This window comes from Hippoglossus hippoglossus, chromosome 1 (genome assembly GCF_009819705.1).
Source record: "Hippoglossus hippoglossus isolate fHipHip1 chromosome 1, fHipHip1.pri, whole genome shotgun sequence".
NCBI classification, from domain to species: domain Eukaryota; kingdom Metazoa; phylum Chordata; class Actinopteri; order Pleuronectiformes; family Pleuronectidae; genus Hippoglossus; species Hippoglossus hippoglossus.
In genome coordinates, this window is record NC_047151.1 from 13,261,499 (window position 1) to 13,287,998 (window position 26,500).

Consider the following 26,500-nt stretch of genomic DNA (forward strand, 5'->3'; position numbering starts at 1 on the left):
TGCTTTCGCTGGCATTTGGAAAAGTAAGCCTTTAAATTACAGCCTTACATTTTGCTTTGTTTTTAACCAATTTCTAATGAAATATCCACAGGAAAACTGGCCCAGTCTGGTCTTTGTTGCTTACTCATCTCCACTGTGCCTCACGACTCCCCTATCTCCCTCCATCAATCCTTTCCTAATCCATATTCTACAGTATCCTTCCCCACTTCTCTTGTTCTTCTCCCTCTGGCACTGGCACATGCTTGGCATCCTCTTCCGCCTTTTCATTTATCTGTTTCTTTCCTCCTTTCTTTCTTTCTTTCTTTCTTTCTTTCTTTCTTTCTTTCTGTCTTTCTTTCCTACCTTCCTTACTTACATGGTAACAACCACAAATTAGCCATGCATATGCCAAAAAGCTTTAGATGCAAACAAAATGAGGTTTACCAAATGTTGGATTCAATTTTGAATTTACCGTACACAGCTTTGGAAACCATTTTTAAAAGGGAAAGACACATTGAAAGACACATCAACTACAACGGAAGAATGCAGACTGCAGCGATGGATGACAACCTATCATTACCTCTTCTATCTTTTTTCTCCTAATAGATCTTATCATTCAAATTGAGAACCTTCAAGAAGCATCTGAGTAAAGCTTTTTGTGCCTAACTACTTCAGTGGAAAACTGTTTTTGCCATAACTATTATCTTTGAAAGGAAAAGCTTTCTGGAATCACCCATTTCACTGTGAGACATTGGTAGATCATTTAGAGTCCCATTATTAATTTTTTCTTTGCAAGTTGAATTTGTTTTTCATGTTTCACAGCTTTTCTCAGCTGCACTTTTAGCCATGACAAAAAAAGTTATTATGGTACCTGACTAAAACATGCATCCACTATCATCTATCCATCAGTACTTTGTCTTCATCTCTCTTCAGTTTCTCTCACCTTCTTCTGGTCCCTCCATCTCTGCTCCAGCTTAGCATCCAGGCGGTTGGCGGCCGTCGCCCACTGCTGTGCGAGGCGGCGGATTCGGCGCCTCATGAAGCTGAGTGACTCCTTTCCTGTCCCAACCTGGTCCAGAAGTACAGAGAGGTCTGTACGGAAAGCAGCCTGGTTGGGAGAAGGAGGATATTTGAACAGATTATTATGGTTTCCAGAGGATGAATCCTCCTGACTTTGTTGATCCATTCACTTTTCTCTTAACGCCAGCACGAGGTTGTAATTGGTGTGTCAACAGCGGTTGGACAGATTCCCATGTAATTGTCTTCGTGTTGTCTTGTGGTTCAGTTTATCTATCTAACTTTTGGGTTTTCTTTACAAAACAACCTTTGAGAAATATTTATATGACGTGTATAGTATTTTCCCTGTATAGTTTGGTCCATGTCCCCTCAACTAACATGTAGGAAGCGGTACTCTAACCAGCCACCAGGGGGCAATCAAGATGCTTTGGCTTTACTTTTGTGGAGCAGTCACGTCGTCCATCTTTAAATCCCACATTTCTGTTATTGTGACATCTCTTATACAAACCACTTTAAACTCTGTGTGTGTGTGCGTGTGTGTGCGTGTGCAGTTAAGACATTGCTTATTCCGTCCATCCAAATCCAAAACACATCATTATGCACGGACTCTGCCCCAGAGTGCAGCCTCGGTTGTACTGTGTCATCACAGTGAGGAACAAAGAAGGTAATATCAAAATATAGGTCATACAATTCTCCTGTGATTGACTGTTAAATTAAGTATGATGACTTTAAGTGGTTCTTTCAAGGCAAGGACAACTGAGGAAAAGTCACAGCATGAACTTTTAATGTATCCACATCAAGGAAACAACTTCAGAACAGACTAATATGCTTCTAAACTCTACTAAATTATAAACAGGCTATCAGCACACACTGTGTTGGTTTGTGTTAGTTTTTGTATAAGGAATTAAAGGTTTGCATTGATCCATGACCTCCATGGGCAGAAGATAAGGATGAGAAGGATCAGGCCTGTTTTAATTGGTTGAGAGTGAACAAGGTCAGATGAAGGTTAGCTATTATATAGCCGCGAGGGCCAACTGCTTATGCTCATATTACTTAACAGCATCTCCTGAGCAAAACAACCCACATCCCCCTGCTTTTGATTGGTACTGCAGAAATTGTGATGACTACTATTTATTAATTTGTCTGTGCTTTTCAGGCTGTCTAAAGAGGAAGGTAGAAATGCAACAATTGAGGGAAAATACTAGAGTGAAAAGACATTGCTGATTTTATATGTGGTTTATTTGTCTTCAACAAATATTCTACAGTAAATTAAATGAGAGAGTAGTTACAGACTAAATGGAAAATGATGTGACGAAACACAGTAATGGTTACTAGTAATTATTAATTACATTTGTTTGGCCTAATTTCTACCTTCACAATAATTTAAGAGTGAAGTACCTCAAAAGAAAATGTAACTTGCTTTCATGGGTATTAACTGGGTAGAGTCAGTATCCAGGTTAAGTGAAGTAAAGGCCAAGAACAGATCAATATACTCTCAATCGGGCCTCCAGCTGTCCTGGTGACAGATCCTAACATTTAAACAGGGCCAAATATGCTCTGTCATATCTCCTTGTGAAACCGCTACCACTGAATACAGGTTGTGTTTTCATACGGCAGCGCGGCATCAAATCACCGTCTGGAGTGAATCAGACTGTCAGGCCCAATCCTGCACATCCTCACAGCTGTAGAGAAATTTGCTCAGTGATTGGCAATGATGCGATCAAACCCAGATTTTATTCTCGCTGTAGACTCGACGGAGTTCTAGATTTACAACTCAAACAAGTTTTAAAGTCTGAAAACTGTGTTTTTTTACTTTAATTAAGACACAGAGAGAGATACTCTCATACACTGTATCTGTGTTTGTGCTGGCACCATTGAAATCCCTTGAACTATTGCTAACACTGCCCCTTACAATTTCCGGTGGTACTTCTCACTTGTGTCTGTTTTTGTCGTATCCATAAGCTTCCAGAAGACGTGCATAAATACTGACAAAATAAACAGAGACAGGACAGAAGGCTCCATGTCCGTATCTAACATTGAGCATTAAAATGATATTGATTGACTGCTCAGAAGACTCTTTTCTACTCTATCTAACACCTTTCACTCACCTGGTCTGATTCTAAATAGATCTACATACGTTCTCACATGTCCATAGTTGTTGTCTTTTGCTGTCTGGTGATATTCACATGTACATGCATGTTTGTATGTAGTCTCCTCACCTGTCTCTTGGGGGCCTTTGGCAGCTGTGCATGTTGTGTGGGGGGGCTGCTGTTGTTCCTCCAGGCCAGTGGGGGGCAGAACCACTCCACCTCGCTTAGGTAGATGAGGAAGGAGCAGTCTGAACCGTCAACGCCATAGAAGGCATAGCAAGGGTCTGATGTCCAACGGGCACGCATCCACTGTTCACAAATACGCATCCACACACACACACACACATAAACAAACAAGCAGATGTTCTCCATCAAAGTGGTTCCAGAACATTTGCTACCAGGTCATGGAAAAAATTGTAATTTAAGCTCCAGTGAGAAACATTTTGAAACCAACAGCCCAACTTTACTCGAATAATAATAAACAGATTGACACTTACATCTACTTTCCCAGGACACTCTGGGAAGCGTGGGTCTCTTGGCACGTCACACTGGCTTGATGTCCCATCTCTGATTGCTGAAAAAACACAGGGAGGGATTTTTTTTAATCTTCAGTTATAAACCATTCATTTATTTTTTGTCAGCTGGAGATCTACTAGAAGACGGCTTGCAAAACACCAGGATCAACTTCCACTTTTATTAAATCCAACTATAAACGATCAGTCGATCATTGGCATATTTTTGTGATTGAAATACAAATCGCACGAGTTTGCTCCACCCACATTTACTGCTGCTTCATTAGTCTACAGGCTCACAAGCTTAGCTCACTGAAATCTCTTCTAATGTGAATATTTATTCTCCAGTGAAACTAATGATTCCAACAGCAATGAGCCAGTGTAACATTATCAATCAGCTCATTGACCAACATATGGTGCGTGTCAAATCCCCTTTAAAATGGAAGTTTGAATCAATTAACTTTCACAAAATGACCATCGACAAACGTTTGACCAACAGGACTGTATCAATCACATTAACCACTTTTCTCGACTCGTTTGTGGGCATTTTATGGCAAGATTCACCTTCTCGGTTAACATCATCATTTCCAGTGTATGCCGGTGCCCATAAATCACTGTGCATTGCACTACATCTGCTCTACTGCGGTGCATGCTATTCACCGGGATGGACGAGGCAGCACAGCCATTCGTCTCCCACCGCTGCCGAGTGTCCTAGGGTTACGTTAGCAAATATGTCTACTCACTTAGGCTGCACTGAACTGCATTAATTGCTTCACTGACTTAGTTAACTGTCTCTCTGCTGCTGATGTGAGGAAAAGAAGGGGCCAGAGTGACAGACAGAGAGAGAGAGAGAGAGAGAGAGAACTGAAAATATATTGTCCGTGAAAGAACCTATGCAGCTTCATTTTCTCATTGTGTCATTCAAGCCCCTCCCTCACTCCCTCTGTCTCTCTCTGGAGCAACACATTTGCCTTCTCTCCAGATTCCGTCTGTCTCCATTTGCCTAATGAAAAAGAGACATTTCTCCACATAAGTCTTCCCTGGGGCTTCTCTCCATTGACTGGAAACGCGCACACACTTACACACTTACACACACAGCCTACAAATATGATTACAATAGGAACCACTGCAGAGACAATTGGAAATGCGGTCAGCTAACTAGATAAAAACTTGACTCCTGTCCTTGCAAGACAGAACATAAAAGCCTTGTCAGTGCTTGAGGGGGCAGGAAATTCTAATCATGTCCTCTGCGCCTCTTTTTCTCGCTGTCGCTGCCTCTCGCACACGTCTGACCATGAGATAAATAACCCGCCACTGAGCCGTATGATAATAAAGTCCTCCGGCGCTGTTTCAATTCATCTGTGATTAGAGAAAGCAGCAGCCTTTTCATCTTGGCGTGTGCCATCGTCCCCGCAGATGCAGCAGGGGAAAACAAAAGGAGATGTAATGCTGATTTATTATCATGTTGGGCAATTACCCTTAAGAGAAGAAAAAACAGAGAGGAAAATAAGAAAGAAAGAATGATTATGATGGTGTGTATGTGTGTGTGTGTGAGTGTGTGTGAGTGAGTGAGTGAGTGAGAACAGAACTGTCACAAGCTTAAAATTAATATTATTGATTTGATTAAAAATGAGTAAGAGAAAGACATCAGCACACAGCAGAGCCAACTATTTCACTATCAACTCTTCCTGGGCTGGTTTTCATACAAGTAAATGCTGGAAAAAATTCAGCAAACACAGGTTCATGATCTGCACTGATGTTTCAGTGGAATAATCAGGCATTGTTCCAATACTATTTTGATTTTGTGTAAAAGAATGTAGGTGTGTATTTTTTGTGCAAATAGGAAAATCAGCAAGAAACAAGTGCCTCTTTCTCTCACTGTGTATCTGTATATCTGCAATTTTGTTTTCTCTTCCATTCTCTTTTCAAGCAGCTTCATTTTGCTCCAGTCAAGCTGACAGCTGTCCCGGAGTCCAGCTGGGATTCAAGCAGAACATAATAGGAGTGGGATGTAGAGTGATTCACTTTTTTTTCTATTTCTTAGTTTACATGTCAAATTAGAAAACTGGAATCCAACACATTTGAGATCTTCAGCAGTTCAGTTCGACCAAGTGATTTTTTCATCTCTCCATGTCAGATCAGTTTTCTTTGTGTACTTTTTACTTGTGTGGTCTGCCTGTATTCTGCCATACATGCAGTCACTGCAACTGGCTGGTGCCATGTGTGGCTTTAAAGGTTTTTACAATGTATCTAAGGCGGTTGAATAATTCTGGATGTGTGTGTTAGATATGGCGTATATGCCTATTTATAGTTATTTTTATATAGTGGTGGTTTATATTCATTTATTTAGCTTGTTGTAATTTGGGTCCGCAGTACAATGGAGTCCTAGATTATTTCCCCCAGGCTTAATAAAGTATGAGAGATGCTGTGTAAGTGAATCATGAATCATACACTCACTATATCCCTCACCTCTTTTAGGCATTTGGCCTACTGTATATTGATAGGAGAGTGTAAGCCTGACATGGGGGAAAGAGTAGGGAAGACATTTGGCCGAGCTGGAACTGAACCTGCGGCCGCTGCAGGAGGTCTCAAGCCTGTGTATATGGAGCACTTATTTTTTTTCTATTCTTACAACTGAGTGTCGAAAATAAGAGGGTAAAATACGAGGGTATTTCACAGTGATGATAATGACAATGTACCTCTTCCTTGCACCATGCTGTTTTGCAGTATTTGCTCCACCCTGATGGCCATGTTGGAGACGTTCTGGGCTATAGCTTGGATCCTCTCCACCAGGCCGGCTGGTTGAAACCTGCACACACACACAAACACAATGAAGAAGAGATAAAGGCATGTGACAATGACTTACACTACTGACACAATGTGAACTCAATTCAAAGCAGAGTGCCAAGGAGAAGAAGCAAACAGCTCTGCTTTGAAGTAAAGCATCTCTATCACACACACTCACACACACAGCTGATACTTGAAACCTCTCTCCTCTCCCACTGGTATCACCTCAGTTGTTTCACTTCCTCCTTCAGTCCCTTCCTTAATTTACATTCTCCTTCGCTCACTTCCGTCATGGACCAGTCTCTCTCCTCTCCATTTATTCCACCCTTTCACTACCGTCTCATTGTTGTTTCTGTCTCACTCTATTCTCTCTTCTCCCCTGCCATTTCTCCTCTGCTTCTCCTCACTCCCTTGTTTTTTTTTTACATCTCAACAGATGTAGAAGTGTTAGGGTAGGATGCAAATTGGAAGACACTTGGTTGGAGCGTGAAATAGAAAAAGACCTGCGCTGTTAATACCACTTGCCTTTGTAGGGCGAGAGACTTTCCATTCACTTAATAAGATGTGTGGGAAATGTGTATGTTATGTGTTTGATTGCATCTGGTTTGTGAGCAATAGACTGCATGCAAAACCAAGCCTGTAAGCCCATACACGGTTATACTGCTGTGCCCATTAAGTCTATTTAATGACTTGAGTCCAGTGTGTGTGTGTGTGTGCACGGCTGCTTAACTAACCTAACCAACAACAGCAGCTGCATGAAAACGAACACAAAAAAAAAATCATGGAACCGAGGGAATATGCGAGGAAAGTGCATTTGTTGCTTAACAAAGTGTAAACAAAAAGCGAGACAGCCATCACAGCCATCACAGTCACAGGCAGTCTCCATGCTCCATTAACAGCTTTGTAAGTGTCACACGTAAGCATCGCTGAGTGTGTCTGCGTGCTCTTTAATATATTTGCTGCAACAGACAAGACGCTATTCCCCAGTGCAAGTGTATTTCAGGGGCAACAGCTGTCTGCAAAAAGTAAAACTGTGCTGACGCGAAATTAAGAAGTCATGTAGAGTGCTTTTGTCGCTTTTACATCGAGTACGGCTGCTGTTTGCGTTCCTTCGCGGACTGCACGTATGGGGGTTCCAATTCTCAAGTGAATTTCAACTCATCAAGATAATATGGAACATTTTCAGTGTTGTGTTGGTGATACGGTGTCAGACAGTTTTTGATGTCTCAACTGCAGCGAGTATAAAATGCTGCGGCTCAGTTTTTTACGGGCAGATGCAAGAAGGACCATATTTCACCTGCTCTGGATTCCTCACATTGGCTCCCAGTACATTTTAGGAATGATTTCCAGATTTAGCGTTTTTGCACTACTCTGCACTACTGCCCCTCCACATCAGGACCTCACCAACTCAGGACACTTTTAAAACTTGCCTCCAAAAACATTTTTACTCCCTGGCTTTTAAAACAGGTTGAGACTTATATTTATATGGCTTTACCTTATTTTAGCATTTTGCTTTTAATTCATTTATTTAATGTTATTGTTGTCCTCTTTGTTGGTTGTGTTAAATTGTTATGCATCTCTCCTGCTGTTTTTAAACTTCACAAATAAATCATTTCTGTTCCCACAAGACTTTGACCTTTAAAGAATCCCATATGGTGACAAGTAGCTCCGTAAGTGGCGGTTTAAACCAGCAAGTAGGCACAAATGAAGGCACAAGACATCTGTGCAGGCAGAAAACAATGGGATGTTAATAGATGTTACATGGAGAACTTCACAATCAGGCTGAGCATTCTCTGCAACAATGTCTCCTTCGGTGCAGCTGCGATACAGCAGCGTCGAGAACAAGACCCCAAGATACTTAAACTCCTCCACTTGACTCTCTCCCAGCCTGAAGGGAGCAATCCACAGTTTTCTGGCAGAGCGCCACGGTCTCAGACTGTGAGATACTGACACTTACACCTGTCTCTTTAAACCAGACTGCACATAGAGTTTTCTGCTATAGACATGAAAACACCAGGAAATAACCATCAACTGTTATTATGTGGCATCATTACCTCCGTAAAAGAGGTTATGTTATCATCTGAATTTGTTTGAATTTGATCAGGGAAGAAACCAATACATTTAGGTGCGGATCTGAATCAGGGAGTCATTACTTCAATTTTTGTTTTACTTTCTCAAACATTGCGAGATAAGATGATTTTGATGTTTTCTACAATTTCTGAACAAATAATAAATGTATCTGGATGAGAAAATGGGACATATTTATGAGTGTGTGAAATTGGGTGCAGCTGGATTGAAATTAACTAGGGACTGTTGGGCCTTGGTGAAAGTATGGCCTCTTATTCTAGTTTCATATTTTTTTGCGGACAATTCTTGCGTTCTGCCCCACAGAGGTTAATCGAAGACAGACCTTCATTTTCATTATTGTCAGTGTGATTATAAAGCTGCAAATTACTTTTTGGTCACCTGCTAACAAAAAGCTAACATGCTTTTGAGTTATCTCAAAGCAATACGACAGACGTAATTATAATTTCACTCCTCAACTCAGTGCAAGTGAAGCAAATACAGCAAGTGTTAGTAAGAGTTATGACTTTCTATTATCTTACAATGAGAGCCAGTATAAGTTTAGGCTATAAAAATATCTTAAAGGGGACATAGCATGCCCATTTTACCACAAGTTGATATGGTTCCTTGGGGTCTTAATGAAATGTCTGTAACATACTTTGGTCAAAATACCACAAGGATCATATAAAACAGCACCCTTTTTACCCTGTATAAAACAGCCCTCCACAGAGTGACCTGTTTTGAGTGCCTGTTCCTTTAAATGCTAATGAGCCAGCTCCCCCCTCCCCCTCTCCCCCCATGATTTTAAACGATATAAATTACATATTTTATATGATATAAATTATCAAATATGCATCCCATACTTTGTATTCCCCTTCTGTTGTCCTGGAGTTTTAATTTTCCCAATCACATAATTAAATGTCCCCCTCTGCCCATCCACTACAAGCACACAAGCAGACAGACAGAGAGAGAAAGAGAGGGGTGGGGGGGGGCTATGAAGACCATCATTTACCCCCGAACGCCGACATTCAACGGGTACAACAACAAGCGGAGAAAGCAGAATCGCGGGCTGACCTTATATATACAGTCTATGGGGCTGACCAGCGCGGAGAAATGCACGTCCCGTGTGAACAGCCAGGCGGCTGCGTGCTTGGGAACGGCGCTGCGCTGCCTCGCAGCCTCGCTGCGTCCGGTGTAAACCCGGCGTAACGAGTGTGGGGGGACGGGGGGGATGAGGTGGGGGGTGGGCCAAGGCCATGTAGGGAGACTTCCAGTGCCTTGTTATGACACAAAACCCAGGAAGCTCAATCGAGTCACTCAAGCATGACGTTTCTGACTTAGAGGAACCGTAACAAAACGCGCGAGTGTTTTTTCCCCAGAGTTTTTGGGTTGGTAGACATGCCAGATACCCACATTAACCTGTAGAAGCACTAACAAAGTGGAATTTGCATGCTATGTCCCCTTTAAGACATTAATATAATGCATCGAACAAAAGCTCCCAGTGCGTGTGTGTATGTACGGTTTGTAATGTATTTGGCCTGAAAGAAAAAACACCTTTGCTTGCTTATCTGAGAAACCGCTGTTACCATAAAACTCTCTCTCTCTGGAAAGGGCTCGACAGTGACTGCTCAAGTTGGCCTCCAAAAGATGCGACTTTCTAATCTCCCCTCAAACGTCTGCTACAATGTGAACCTATCCCCTAGAGAAGAACACACAGGGAAAGGAGAAAGGGAGCGAGTCAAAGAGACTAAGGCAGAGAAGAGGATGAAAGACCGAAGACTGGAGAGGTTTGCACAAGCAGATCCAAAGAGGGCAAGAAGAAAAAGCAGCAGATATAGAAACATACAGCAGGAGAGCTGAGGAGAAACTGAAATGAAAGCAGGCAGATAATAAAGAGTGGATCAACCATCAACTGCAAATGGACCGAGAGTACCAGGGGGAGTGTTCTGTCAAGACAGAATGAGATAAAATAAAAGCATCCTGTGCGCCTTGATGTGGAAGCCAACAAAACAGCTTGGCTGAAACATTAAACAATAATCGCGATCAAAGATTACGAGGATATACATATTTGATGGCCCACTGTTGCACGCTACTCGCAATGAAGCTTCCTCCCTTTTGATGATCGTAGACAGTTGGCTCTTTTACAAACGAGGGAAACAAAACTGAGTTGAGGGAGAGCAGAGAGGAGACAAAACGGGAGGAAAGAGAAGGGGGAGAAGAAACAAGGGGAGGAAATCCACTGGCGTGTGCCAAGCAGGAGTGGAAACATGGAGAGAAGGGGGGTGAGAGAAAATCAATGATAACTACAGAGAAGTTTTATCAGGATAAAAAAAATATTCTTTCATGTTCTCCTTATTTGTCTTTGCCTCCCTCTTTATCTAATGAGCTCATCCTCTCACGGCAAGTGGACGGCTCTGACAGGGTCCCATCAACCAGCGGCGTCCAGGGCCACAGATCCATGTGACAAGGTGTTGCCGTGTGTGCTCTGGTGTTCGGCTGATGTCTTGACGTCATGATAAGACGTCACTCTGCAGCCCTTATTCCACTTATGTTCACACACACAAGCATGAATGAACACAGGCATGAACTAGATTTTTTTTACACTGTTACAAAGAACAGAATTTGCACCATGGTTTATTTCCTCCACATCTATGCATAGAGCAACTGAAATGGGGAAACATGAATAAAAGAAATTAAAGAAGAATTGTCTTCTTTCCTGCCAGCAAATCTACACTATGACACTGACTTGAGTGCTTGAGGCCTCCTGGGATAAAAGTTGTTGCTGACGGAGCTTTGATGGCCACTTAAGGAGGAGAAATAGGTAAAGTCGAGCCAGAGCAGTGATCTTCAGAGAGCGCACGCCTAAGGGGAGACTTACTTAGCCATCTCCCCTCTCATCTGCTGCACAGTAAAATGGAGAGAATCAACTCTGCATCCTCTCCCATCCTTCTTCATGTTACCTTCTCTTGTTTTCTACAGGCTCTGCATTGTCCGTTTCTCTCTCTCTATCTCTCTCTCCCCTCCTCCCTCCCTCCCTCCCTTGTTGGTCTCTCTCCATTTTCTGCCCTAACGAGTGGCTACCCCATGGGCAAATCGCAGACTGGGGCCTCAGACATCAAGTCCCATTCGCCACTACACGGGAGTGTGTCAGCACCAATGAAGCTCACACGAAGATGAGACTCCCGCCCAGTGTGTGTGTGTGTGTGTGTGTGTGTGTGTGTGTGTGTGTGTGTGTGTGTGTGTGTGTGTGTGTGTGTGTGTGTGTGTGTGTGTGTGTGTGTGTGTCTTTCTGCGAATGCGTGCCTGACTGGCCTGGATTTGAGATGTGTTTTTATTAAGCTCACTCTTCCTATTTGCTCCTCTCCCCACTGGCCAAAAAAAAGAAAAAAGAAATCACATTTTACGACGTCACTCACACCAACCTTTCAAGCACATTTCCCCACTGTTGTGATGGAGTGTGAGTGCATGAAGTAGAGTATCAAGTATCAAGACTATAGTGGAAAAAAAAACACACAAAGCAATAATGGAGAGCAAAGAGAGGAGAGGTAGAAAAAATACAGAACATTTGAAGAAAGAAGGCGAGGAGATATGAGCAGAGAAATGAAAATCATTGGACTGAAGAGAGACTTCAGTCCAATGACTGTCACTGTGACTTTCAGTGTGTGTGTGTGTGTGTGTGTGTGTGTGTGTGTGTGTGTGTGTGTGTGTGTGTGTGCATTTACTTGCTCTTCTATCTTTGCAACATCTGTGTGTGTGCTTGTGTGTGTGTGCTACGTGTCCACTACAATTTCCTTGGTCAATATCTTTTTCATTTTGCTCTCTGCATCAGAAATTTCACTCCAGCTATTACAGCTCCTTCATTCCAAGGATCCATTTAGCCCATACAAAACAACTCTGTACTCAAAAAAACGTGAAATGGATTTTTACACAGCAAGTCCTGGTTATGATTACATATTGTTCACAAAGTACTGCTGTCAAAAAAAAGCTACTTTTCAGCTCAGAAGAAAGTAAGACGTGCAGCATGTTGCAGAAGTCAATCACTGAACTTGGTTTTCTTTTGCTTGTCGAATGATATTTGAGTTTGATTTTTATAAACGTATTAGAACATATCTCCATACAAACTATATGGTTTGCCTCAATTACAATGTAGTGCTAAAATAATCCTCAGGGCTTCTGTGGGTTTCAGCAAGGTAAACCTAAGAGTTTTTAAAACAAAGAAAAAATGAAGACCCATGACAAGTAAATATGAGGGATCATCAGAGTCCCAGAATTACTTACACTTCTCCACCTTTAAAGATAAGGCAAAGTAGCTGAGTAGAGAATAACCTTCGAAACCCCACGTTATCTCACAAACTACAGGCAGAGACAATGAGAATCGATAGTCTTTCCTACGGCCAAGTTTACAAAGATAAATTCTGACCAGGGTGTTTGTAGACTCAGTTATCAGTTCCATGACGGTCGTGTTTGCAGTTGTATTACAGCCTGCTAATATCTGTATCGTTGAGAAAGACGACACATAAACTATGTATGCCGCAAAAAAAACAAAATCAAGACCTAGAACATAATATTTTAAGACTTTTGTGGCCTAAAATTCAGATGATGGAATTTGAGACTCTTTAATAACTTGGACAAGTAAAATGGAGCTGTGGTCATTCTTATGGGTTCTCGACTTATTTGGTTGGTGTGATCACAGCTTGTACTACTACTCTCATAACACTGATCCAGAAGAACCCATTTCTGCAGCTGATTACATTATGCACCGTGATCACAGAATGCAATGTAATAAAGTATCACAAATCTTTGTTTCTCATTATCAACTAGTCATTGACTGTTTCATTTTGGGTGGGGGGAAAACCAGCAAATCACAAATTGCGTTCTCTGCTATAAATGCGGCCCATTGGTTTAATGCCAGTTGTGTGTAATTGGATGTCTAGCCATGCCAAAAGCACTGTGACTGGGGATTAAGCCTGGCCCTCTGCAGTGGTGGCTGATAGCTCTTTTCCCTCTGTGCCACTCAGACATCCCAACTAAAACCTGGGTATGATGCTACTCGGATCCAGTAACACTATATTTCACCCAAACAATAGCACATCTACAAATGAAACATGCAGGGGTATTCAATGAAATGAATACCATTGAATCATTACACTTAAAAGTCCTAGACATGGAGATTTTGGTGGTTATGTAAAAATAATAATCACCAACATGGTTAGTTTAAGAAAATCTGAAATATGCCACATATCATGCAATCCTATCATTTTGGACTAATTCCGAGAGGCGCAATACATCTAAGTATTTATCTGTTGAATCGCAGGCTGACAACAAGTCTTGTGATAACGGGCAAACTGTTCACAAACCTATTTAGAACTGGATGGTCACACACCATTGATTTCAGCGCTTGAATTTGACCCTAATTACATCCTGACCATAACCCTCCATGCAGCCAAACTGCCCCCTTCAAGGCAATAACTGCAAATTGATTTCAGTTACAGTTACACATCCTTGTACCATCCTTGTTAGAGTCCCTGACAATAGGCACAGAGTTGCACCTCTCGCCTAAGAGTAGAGCCGCTTCCTCCACATTAAACAGCCCATTACTAGACATTGATTACAGTTAACACCGATGCCAGACCATATTAATCGTTCCATCCTTCCGCTCTAGTGCCTCGACGCAGATCTGAACCTGAGCGTTTATCCGGGATCATTTAGCAAAGTTCGAGGAAGTGAGGGGATTTCTGTCAGTGCGTATCACATCACCCCCGCTGCAGCGAGTGCAGTGGGGCTGCGTGGAAATGAAGGGAGTCGGAATGAGGAGAATGTCAGGCAGAAAAGACAAATTGGATGTTTTGGCGCTCAGGGGGCAAAGAGAGGAGTAGTTTGATAAAAGCAGTAGCGGCAAGGTCATACAAGACTTGTCTGTTTGCAGCAGCAATTCTGAGGTAATAGGCAGCAATTTCCACAAGTAACTACATGAGGAGGAGAAAAAACGAGAGTCAAGATGAGAGCGAAGTACAATAAGGAGCGGTGGAGGTGTAGAGAGAGAGAGGCGATGTTCAGTAGGAATCACAATGAGGAATAAATCTTAAATAGGACTCCTGATGTTAAACTGTTGTTGATTAGAGTGCAACAATACTCCTCATTAAAGCCATCGAATCCATTTATTTATGCTAATATTAGAGTTTCCTTGGTGAGAGAAGCATTTGGGATTTTTTAAAATTCTAACTGAACTAAATATCTGGTGTTTTTGCAGGTTAAAAGATAAAGCATGTAAAATATGGTTGCATTGTTCTCTAATGACTTTTGTTTTCCCCTGTTTTTATTGTGAGCTGAACAAGGATTGATCTTCACTACTAGTATAACATATTTAGAACTTTATTCGGAAAGAATATCCGTCTTACCTTGTGTGTATACGGTATAATGGTTTAAACTGTATGTCTTCAACATTCTTATTGACATGTTTTTACATACTGTATCATATTGCAGATATCTATTTTCGTACAAACTCTTTTGTATTTCTAATTAGCGCTATTGTATTGGTGTGTATGTCTATTCTTGACTGGAGCGACTGTAACATATCTTACGGAAAAAGCTGCAGGCATCAGAATAAATTACTCTCCCTCTTAACCATTTACATCTGGGGAGCGTTGATGATTTGTAGTTACAATTGTAAGCTGTAATATGAAAGGAATATTCAACTTACCTGTTGATAGCAGAGCTGAGCTCATCCAGACGCCGTGCATCGGTGGTGGAGGTGTTGTCGAGTTTGGACAGGCTGTCCATTCTCTTCAGAATCACCTCCAGCATGTCACTGATCTTCCTCAGCACGCCACGTGACTCCACACCCCCCAGCACTGAGCGGAGAGACAGACATGGAAGGAAGGAGGCAAGAGGTGAATGAAAAGCTGGACAGTGGAGTGCATGGCAACCTTGTGGAACAGCGTGTACAATAACCACAGAGCCTGCAGCTCTTCTGGCTCAGAATGCTGCAGTCGATTTTGGCGGTGATTTTGATTTGGACAACTGTCTTTAGACGGCAGCAAAGATAAAAAGTAAATTCTCTTCTCTTTTAAGCCAAACAATGCACAAGTCTTTAATTCAATTTCTGCACATTTTAAAACTGGTTGTATGTCTTCAGCAACCAGTCAAGTTAAACCCATGTTTGTTCAGACTCATATAATCAGTTCATCCTTGAGCCCGAGTTAAGGTTTGTGCCAAATTTGTAGAAATTCCTTGATGACGTTTCTGAGATATTGTCTTCATGATGGTGGGACAGACGGACAACTTGAAAACATAATGCCTCTGGCCGGCCTGTTACCAACAAGGAGAAATAGGCAGTTCACAGGTTGTTTAAATGGCTGCCAATACGTTTCACTTGGTTTTATTTAACAGAACATAAGCATTCATTGCAAAAGCGATGTTGCAATAGGAGAGTATTACCTATAGATTGACCCTATTTATCCATTCAGATAAAGGCCAATACTCCAGAAGGGAGGTGTAGATCAGAAATCCAAACTTTGTCGTAGTTTGATCCTTTACCTCTGTCCCTCATCTCTTTGTTGGAATACGGTGTAGTTTACTGAATAAAACAATTTACATACAGTCAATATGAATACTGTTTGAGGCAGCTGACATGTAATGAACCTGAAATCAATATGTAAAAGAGACTGAAAGAAGATGTTTTATGAGCTGAAGCCTTTTGAACCCTCACAATATGCATAACGCCAATGTAATAAATGTTTGGACGTTTCTTTTCGCCATTTGATGTGTAAACCTTTTTTCTTTCCTCTCTTCCCATGTTTGCTTCAAGGTTTGCTTTTGTGAAGGATTTATTTTTGTCCTTGGGATCTTTTGAATCACACATCACCAACAGGTCATCTTCTATAGATGTGTGGCACTCGGTCTGTAACACAATCCCCAGTGGTGGTTGCCATGGCGACCAAGGTCCCTACACGTGTAATAGAGGATATGATACGATAAGTCTCTGGCTGAGGGAAACGATTGCCTTTACAAACACATTGTCACACGGTCAAGTAGTTACACGAGTCAGACATACAACATGATTGAGCGGAACGTAGGGCTGGGCGATATGACCTCAAATCAATATCGCGATTATTTCAAACTTTTACCTTGACTTCGATCAATGGAGAGTGAGTGAGCTCATGTGAGAATATAGCAGGAAAATGTCCAAAATGTCGCAGATGGGCCTTTTAATGATGTTTCTTACATGCAACTAGCGTGAAATATATTCGTATACAACAAAAGGGAGCCATACATGTGGAAGATTCCAACAGAGAGGTCAAGTTGGAAAGACAACAAGATTTGAGAGCTATGTATGCGTCATGTCCTGGCTCCTGCATGATGCTCTACAGACACCACTCCTCATCTGACTGCTCCTGACGTGCGTCTGACCTGGACAATCTCCTGCTGCGTTCTTCATATGTGAAAGGCAAACTCCGGGAAATGTCTCGAGTTGATGTCCGAAAAAAGGCTCTTGTGATCCTATTGCCACACACATGCCTCTGCTTAAGCCATCTTGGCTCCCTTCCCCAACCCTCTTCCATCAGCTCGCAAGATTTCAATCACAGCTTTTAGTTGAGTTGTCAAGTGTCATTTTTTGCAGCATCCAGGATGCTGACACAGACAGTCACTCCACAGAAAGCCCACTTTTACAGTGGGACCAAATAAGAGTATCTCCTCTTCACTTGAGCATGCGTGTAAATCCTTAAAGTCTAAAAGCCAACACTTTTGGTAATCCCACGTCTTGGTATGTGTACAGCTTTAATTCTTGTTTCCTCAGCATTCAGCACAGTATGTTACCCAGTGCTCTATTTTAATCTCTCATCATAAATAGGGTTTTGTTCAGGCCAGACACTCCAGAGTCTGATGTCTGAATATGGGCTTAACTTTATATTCTCTGAAACCTTTTCATATGAGACGTTCACCAGAACTCTGAGTTATGAAAAGCCAGGAACTAATTACGTCGAGGCTCTTTGCTCCTTTCTATGTCCCTGTCTGTGTGGTGGCCAATTTATTTCTTTCACCTAACAAAACAGGGTGATCTCTCTGAGAACAGAGAGGAGGAGTTCTGTGTGTGTGGCTTTGTGTGTGTATAAAGATGAGCTGGCCATCAGAGTTGAAAAGAGATTCTCAACACAAAGGAGCACACACACACACATAGACGCAGTAATGGAGACAGGTAGAATAAACTCCAGCTGCATAAAAGATGTACCCGACCTCATTAGAATGATTAGACAGACACAGCCAGGTTCACAGGTTCACAGAGTCTGTGAGTTCAGCCATAATGGTCGACAACGAGGAGGAAGGTGACAAAGAGGTGGAGACGCACATGGAAAGGTTCCTTATTTAACTCATCACATTTAAGAGATTCAGTGAGAGAACAGTGACTCATGAAAGAGGGGGTAATAAAAGAAATGCACAGTTAACTATAGATTTCCTGGTTTAAATTAACTGTAATAGCTGAATAATGACAGACAAGGAAGAGCAAGAGACATGTAGTACCTTTAAGGAGATGAAGCAGAGGTTGGGAGAGATGTTAACTTTTTTAAAGCTTCTTCATCGCTTTTTTTCCCCAGATGGGATAATATATATTATTCTAAACCAAAAGAAACAATTTTACTTGAATGAAGAGTTCAAAAAGCTTAAGCTAATTAATAAACACACTTTAATAGGACTGGGTGAAACAGTTGATTTGTTTCAGGTTCAAAGAAATTAAAAACAAAAATTGTGGTTTGTCTGATCTTGCAGGCTATTCTAATTAATTAAGAATCTTTTGTTTTATTTGGTTTTTACTCTCTTCTCATCTTTAATATTTTTATTTTTATATTTCAGCCCTAATGTTGTGTGATCTTCAAACTGCTTTTAATTGTTGGCTATTGTTTACCTTCAATATTTCATTCTTAACTTGTAATGGTATTATTATCATCATCATTATTAATATTGTCATATTAAAGACAATGATAATGGTTTTAAACTACTCTTCATGGGCAGAGAACCGTTTACAAATGTGGGATAGATCAAGTGTGTATTATTATTGTATATACTGTCTCACCATACTTGCACAATGCATTAGCAATTTATATATGATTTATAATTTAGCTATATTGAACTTGAAGAAATGTATATTGCTAATACTCATTTGTACAAAGTGTTTTAAAGGAGGTTATGCGCTGTACTTTTTGGTGGTTAGGAGCAAGAGACAACAGTGTCATCGCTGCCATCAGCGGATTTATCATTGTGTGTAAAAATCCAATAAGACAAACACAGAGAAGACAGATGGCAGAAAAGTGTAAAGCACAACACTTGTCAAAAATGGACTGTCAGGATGCTGGCACATGATGAACAAGACAAATGGGGTGTTCCTAAAGAAATGGCAGTTTTTAAAAGTAGATATTTACTTTACAATAATGACAAACTGATTTCAGTGTGTATGCTATAGATGCATTTTAATGTCAGGTGCAATTATTACCCAAAGTGATCAAAATCCAAACACCTTCACTATCACATGTGATAATGCAAAGTGAGGAGAGTTAAGGGAGATCTGTCCACTTGAATATGAGGCCGTCATTAAATCCTCCGTAACCACACACACAGTAAACAGCTTAACATGATACAGCTCTGGACAGATGGGGCACAAAGGTCAGAGTGCATCCTTCCAGCCCCCATCAGAGCTCTTGGTAGAGCCCACATTGACACAGTAAACACCTGGATTACACTGTCCGACCGCTCTATCAAAGCCCATGTCTGCTGCTTGACAGGCAATTACAGCCAATGGGCTCGATGCCTAACAGCGCTGATGCAAGGTCATTGTCTGCCTCCATTCGCCTCCAGCGGCAGATGGAAACCTAAGTTCAGTGAGTTATCTCCACAGCGACAGATGCATTTGTGTGGGACTGAAAGTGTCATATCCTTTGGTGTGATGGATCGCTGTGTCAGGGTGTGCCGATGGGTCCCGTGATGATCTTTGTGACGCGCTGATAATGGATGGCATCCCCGTCAAGGGTCAAGCAAATTAAAAGAGCGGCCAAGCTGGGGAAATTATAGCTTATGTTAAGCGTGGAACAAATAAAGGCTCCTCTAAGCTTCTGTGCTTTTCCCAAGGAATTACATCCCTGGCAAAGCCTCTGACAAAGCATTCAAATGACCTCACCCACACACAGTTTTAGAGTTTGTTTGTTTTAACAAAGAATCGTGCTGCTTTGAATTAGTGTTAAAATGTGTGACTCCCTGTCTGGGTGGCTGTTAATAAAATACCAGATGAGACTATATAAGATTGGTAAACACAGTATAATATATCAGTACTCGCCAAGATAACGTCTGTGATGATCAGCAGTGCAGCAACAGAACAAATGGGAATGATTCAACCACTGCAGGTAAAAAGGAACAGGTCTTCCACGTGTTCTCATGTATCAAATATCATTTTGGGTCAGGGGGCTAATTGTTCTCTGTGAGTCTTTGTCTCTTGACGAATCTCTGTGTCAAAACTTAGTCACAGAAGCTGCTCTCCTCTGGATGGCAAATGACCGGCTGTAACAAATGAGGTCTTCCTTTGAAGAGTGGGTCCTCAGCCTCACTTTTATGATATCTTTATAATGTGTTTGACCAAGGGAACTAAAGCAGTAAAATTTAAAATGAAAGCTTAAATGATATAGAAAAAATGACGGCCCCCATTATATGAAACCTCATTCAGACCTCACTGGTGTAATGTAAGGACACTGTGGCCATAGACAAAGTGCAAAATGGAATAGATAGAAGATAAGCAGCAGCAGTAACATTACTGCAGAGATGAAGGGAGTTAAACTTGCTCAAGCTTAAAGGCAATTGAGTCAAAAATGGTTGTGTGTGTGTGCGTGTGTGCGTGTGTGTGTGTGTTTGCGCGTGTGTGTGTGTGTGTGACTGTGACTTTGACAGCACAACAGCACTTTGCAGAAACGCAAAAAGCCAAGAAGCATTCGATTTCCCCCTCCGGGTTTCTGTCTTGAGCCTCAGGATATTGTTTGTATAAGTTCATTGTCAATGTCAATCACAGATTACATAAAAAATATTAAAAGGGCTCCAGAAGAGCCCTCACTGTTGAAGAACTCAGCTCATTATTTCTATTGACATGTTCTGTCGCAGGGGGTGTTGGGACTCACTAATCTAAGTGAAGTCATCAATGAAGGCAATGGTGCATTCTTGACAATGGCGTCAACAACAGATTCTCCAATTCAGGGATCTGCATACTGAGTCAAGCGTCACCGAACTTTGTACAAATGGGCAAACAGCTCTTTGTTCAGTAGTGGGGGTGCAGCTTCAGGGCAATGTGGACTGAGGCCAGCATGTTCTCACCTAGTCCGTACCTAGTCCGTCTGTATTTCCACAACTTGATTACTCCAGGTCACATTTACTGTTCAACAAAGCTGCAACCAGTATGACCATACAGTAGGTAAAGCAAACAGCCCATTCCAAACAGGCATGTTAAGAACAGGCACTAGTCTCAATGAATTTGTGATGTAGAGCTACTGCACAGATTTCACAGCACAATTTACTTATCACTTAAGAGCGAAATGCCTTTCAGTTCTTATTGTAGTGTTAAGAAAAAGAGCTGAAGTGGTATTAGAACAACTTTTACTTTAATGAAAAAAGAGACCATGATTGACACCGACCATGAAAGAGATCACTGATGACAAAAAGTCTGTTTCCCATCACTCTTAATTCTCATGGCCCTGGCATATATATGTTAGAGAAAACTATTGTGAGCTGACAGTGTTTTAATTGCTTTCACTTTTTTATTCAGCTTGCAAATATCCCACTCCGTCTTATGAATCTATTGCCATCATACACACAAATGATAACGTTTCCATTACTTGTTGGTCTTTCACTTGCACTGTGACACACTGAGACCTGCATTATATTAAGGTCCCTGCGGAAAGCAAATATTCAAACTCGGAGTCAGAGCAGCTTATAATAGTGATGGTTAGCTCAAGGACAAAAACACCCACATGAGCAACTTTTAACAAGATGCATCATGGAACACAAGGATGGAAGACAAAGTGTGCTGTAGGAAGTCAATGGTGTTTTGGAGTTGTGCTAATAATAACGCATTGTGTGTCGATTACTTTGTTAATCTTGTTCATTTCGTTGATTTGCAGTTCCAATTTTACTGGAAAGGCAACTTAAAGGTCAATGATTAAGACTAGAAGGTCACTCAGTAGAGCACACACCTCCTCCAAGGCCCAACAGTCCCCTTATGAAAACACATTAAATACACTAGATCCAGATTTTCATATCAATCTGCAACAAATTGCACACACTCATAAATATCAGTCCCTTAAATATGCTGGATTTCTTTATATTATCAATAGCCATGTAATAATCTCTGAGAAATCAAGGACATTTTGAAAAACACCCTATCTCAAAATTTTAAAGAAAATGAAAAATAAATTCAACCGCAGATCCGGATCTGCACCAAAATTCAAATATCTCCCGACCCATCCTTCCACCAAGTTCCGTGGTAATCTATCCAGTACTTTTTGCTTAATACTGCTAACAGACAAACAAACACTGACAAAAAACAAATCCTCCTTGGTAGAAGTAATAAGATGGAAGATTCAAAATATTTAGAGAAATGTGTAGACTCCTAAACTGACATCAAATAACCATATCATTTACTTTAATTAGATGTGCATTGCAACTAATTGATATGCATGATTCAATAACTTATCTCAAGAGATCAAACAAGTCATTTTCATCCCTTCAGTAATTATTTTGTTGTTTGTTGTTTGGCTGCCTGTTTGTATGTCACTGCGATTAAAGCTGTCTTAAGATTCGACGAGAGTGAAAGTAGTGAGTTAATAGGAACGAGCTGCTGGCATTCTATTTCATGCTGGGTTTGTCTTCACGCACTGTAATGGAGTGGTATAAAATCAACACAAATACACACTCACAGACAGTGTCCTGCTTTGGCCACCATACTGGACTGAATATTTGATGCACTGTGTGTGTGTGTGTGTGTGTGTGCGTGCGTGCGTGCGTGCGTGCGTGCGTGCGTGCGTGCGTGCGTGCGTGCGTGCGTGTCAGTAGCCTACACCAATCATTGACTGTTTTCCATTGACCATTTTGAGCTACTGAGCATCCTAATCTTGATAGTAAGAACAATTAGCATTAGTGACTGGAAATTAAATTTACCAAAGTGTGTGTGTGTGCGTGTCTGTGTGTGCATGCACTTGTTAAAGGAGTTCATTAAATAGCCTCAGCGTGACCGTCTGCTTGACTTTGCGCTAATGGAAATGGCAGAAGGGGTTACACAATATAAAACAGCTATGACTTCCCTCCATCAAATCCTTTTATGTCACTGAGTTCAAAAATTTACATTTTACCGAGGCTGGGAACAACATTTGTCTGCGTCGACGGCACCATCAAAAGAGAAGGACTTTTCATATCTCAGCACAGCGGGGTGTCACATAAAAGAACATAGGGAGGGCAGGGGTGTGTTTGAATAGTATGTAAGTATCTGTATGACTGCAGTATGTAATGTGTGCTGGGTGAAATAGAATGGATTCCTCTATTACCGTTGAAAGCTTAGCAAAAAAAGAAGGGTTTAAAGCAGTGGGGTTTCTTCTAATAAAAGTGTGTGATTGAGCCTTAAAGTGCTTCAGCAGCCTGAATGCACATGTGTGTGTCTGTGTGTGTGTAATAGGAAACACACCAGGGCAGCAGGGTGAAAAGGTGGATTCAATCGCATTGAAATTAAACTTCACAAATTCTAAAAGCAAGAAAAAAGGAATCATAAACAAGTGTTTTCTCTTAAATTGTTTTTTCACAGAGGTGTTTAGATGTAGATTAGTAAGGCCCAAGTCTAGTGAAATATTAATACATACAGTTATTTCTACATCTGAAGTGCAATCGAGAGCCGTCTTTTAAATCAAACTATCTTAGAGCCAACTCTATCATTTGATATGTGCCGAGGTTCTGAGACAGCTCTGAGCTATAAACCCTCCATCAGCCACTCGTGCGTGTGTGTGTGTGTGTGTGTGTGTGCGCGCACGCACTCTTTGCGATTGGGTCTTTATGATCGGCTCTCTGAATTTGTTTGCAGTTGCTCACAACGAACATGAGGGCTGACTTATGTGACTGCACACAAACACACACATACGTCTACGTGCACGAGGTTATTATTTGTGCCAGAACAGGATGGTGGTTTGATTGGTTTGGGGAGGGGATCGCGGGAGGGGGAGGGAGGGGGAGGCAGAGGGAGGCAGAATTTGAATATTTATGAGAAGAAAACCATTTGTGGTCTGATGAAAGCTGACAGAAGGGCCTGCTGGATAGAGGTTGACACAGCTAAATTAACTGCAGAACTGAAGGCAGATGTCACTTTGTCACAGGAGCACACGCACACACACACACACACACACACACACACACCGAGGCAAACGTGACAGAACGCTACTTAAACAGGAACATCCGCCACCCTAAAACAAAACTGTGATATTAATTCACACCTAAAAATTAGACACCTGTCTCAACAAGTTTAAAATCAGTTGAGACCGGAAATTATGCTTTAACACATATAGCAATTACGGGATGGTTCACCAGTGCGTCATGACTCTGTGGGCTCATGAATGTTTTTGCTTTATTGAGATATTCCAATCTCGGTGAGCATAAATTGAATGCAAGGCTTCAAGCTGTGAGTCAGAAAATGCAGCATAGCAGGAAAATCACCACGGCTGCTGTCATGGCCTCCTGCCTGTTGTTTCCCATAATTCACGATCAGCTCAGGGATTTGTCTGGAGATGACATCATCACCGCAGTATGTCCCCCTGCTCCTCAGGTTAAGGAGGCACTTGTTTAATACAGTGAATATAGAACGGGGCTATACACAATCCACACGTACACACGTACACACGTAATTCAGACATGATGCATGTTTACCTGTGCACACCAACCACTTCCTCTTCATCCTCCCTCTTTACTGCTCCCTAAACCTCTCCCTTGTTGTCCCCTTACCCTCGTCTTTCTCTCATCGTCATCCCCCTCATGCCCTGTTCTCACACGATCACCTGATTCGTCATTCTCCTCCAACCCTCCCTCTGCGTTGCAGTGAAGGAAACAACACAATCAACGGTAATACTCCTCTCTCAAGGGGGCAGACAGACAGACAGAGTGACGCTTATATGCCGCGCTATACCTCTCCATTCTCCAGTACATCTCCTCTGCTCATTTCTACACCTACGTTCAATTAGTACAAATTACATGCCGTTTAATTATTATGGCATAGGAGCTCCACTGTTCATTAGCTAAGGAACGGCAGGACCGAGTGCAGACGGAGAAGAGTGGGATGGAGGTGGGTTTATTTTAGCTGCATGCTGGGAATGAAAGTATTCTGTGAAAGCAGTGAGAAGGCAAATGAAAATGCAGCAAATGAAGCATGAAGGAAGAGAAACATCGCGCTGGCTATAAAGTAAACACAATGAATGCCAATGATCTAAAAGACAATTTAGTAAGATGTAAAGCCAGAAATGATGGGATGATCAATACGCTCATTTGTACCCCACGTTATAGAATAGAATGGGCCCAGCTGGCGACGATGTAAAATGTAAACACTTGTCTCCATCTTAATTTTCCCCTCTTGGTTTGGCTTTTGAAATATTTATTGTTCATTTGGTTTTGACATTTTCTCATAATTCATTCAGCGCCGTCAAGGCAAATTAGATTTCCTGATGGGAGATGAGGAGAGATGAGAGGATATTAAAAGACATAAAGAAAGAAGGGGCCGCAACAATGCCTATTAATGCTGACGGCTTCTGTCACTTCTCTTCTCTGTGCTTCTCAGTTTCGAAGTGATCGAGGAGGGGATGAAGAAAGACTCTGTAATCGCTGTAATCTAGCACTTTGTCTCTCAACAAATCAAACCCTCCTCTTCCTCCTTATCTTCCTCCTCTCCCTCCATCATGATTTCTTTTGCCCACGGTTTCTGGATTTTATCTGAATTGTACTTTTTGCTTTGTAGGTGTCACATTCCAAGTGTACAAGACCCTTCTCACATTGTATTTCCACTCTTCTCCCATCTGCATCTTCTTCTATACTTCCCCTTGTCTTTCATTTCCACTTGTTCACTCCACTGTTGGCTTTATTCATCATGCTTTATCTCATGATGATGACAGAGGATGAAACACTGGCATCACTCAGCTTGCACACACACACAGACACACACCCACACAAAGCACTTGAGACGGACAAATAGAAAAACAATATTTGAACAGAAACTAAATTGCATACACATATGCAGCATGAAAGGTTAATCTGTTGACAAGCAGAGTGTGTCCGCGTCTGTGGGTGTATTTGCGTCTTGATGAAACTGTGATGAAATGGGGCGATAGCGACTGTTGTCTTGAACCACAATCTAAAACAACCCAATTCTTCACCAGATAGGATTATGCTCCTTGGAAATACATGCGAGTGTTGCAGTGTTTATTTGTCGGGTTTTGATTGCAAACACACACCACACGTATGAGAACATTGAATTATTTAAAATGGGGATGAAAAATGATTTTTTTCCTATTTGTCGACTGTGATCGGCACTCAGAGGAAAAAGGCGAAACACCGAATCTAAAAGATAACCATGTTGTCAGGTTAGAATGGCTGTGGCTCAGGGGGTAGAGCGGTCATCCTCTAACCAGAAGGTCAGTGATCCAAGTCTTTCCCATCTGCGTGCCAAGGTTTCCTTGGGCAAGATACTGAACCTCGAATTTCCCCTCATAGATGCACTGTATGAATGTGTGAATTGCAATACAGTCTATATAAATACAGACCATTACGTTGCAGCAGCACATGGGAGTCCGGCCCGCCTGTCACACTATGCCCACACTTGAAAATATATATCATACGACCATTCACGTACACTGGACATGCTGGAATAATAGCTTAACCGTAAATATAGGCACATGTAGCTTTATAAAATGGAGAATTAAATAGCGGCTAACAAAGAGAACAAGGTGAGTAAAGTATGTGAGTCATTATTGCATCGTTGTCCATGCTGCATTCAGCAACTGT

At 41.6% G+C, this 26,500-nt stretch overlaps 1 protein-coding gene across 4 annotated transcripts in view; it reads right to left on the bottom strand.

Moving 5' to 3' along the window:
- Window positions 1-26,500, bottom strand: part of LOC117766407 (alpha-1,6-mannosylglycoprotein 6-beta-N-acetylglucosaminyltransferase B-like) — a 111,693-nt gene that overhangs the window by 56,858 nt on the left and 28,335 nt on the right. For all 4 annotated transcript variants that reach the window (XM_034593431.1, XM_034593422.1, XM_034593414.1 and 1 more), the window contains exons 3-7: window positions 15,150-15,300; window positions 6,298-6,407; window positions 3,584-3,660; window positions 3,216-3,395; window positions 923-1,087 (exon numbers count right to left, since the gene is read on the bottom strand). In XM_034593431.1, the coding sequence (XP_034449322.1) occupies window positions 923-1,087; window positions 3,216-3,395; window positions 3,584-3,660; window positions 6,298-6,407; window positions 15,150-15,300 (683 nt within the window). The remainder of the gene's footprint in view (window positions 1-922; window positions 1,088-3,215; window positions 3,396-3,583; window positions 3,661-6,297; window positions 6,408-15,149; window positions 15,301-26,500) is intronic.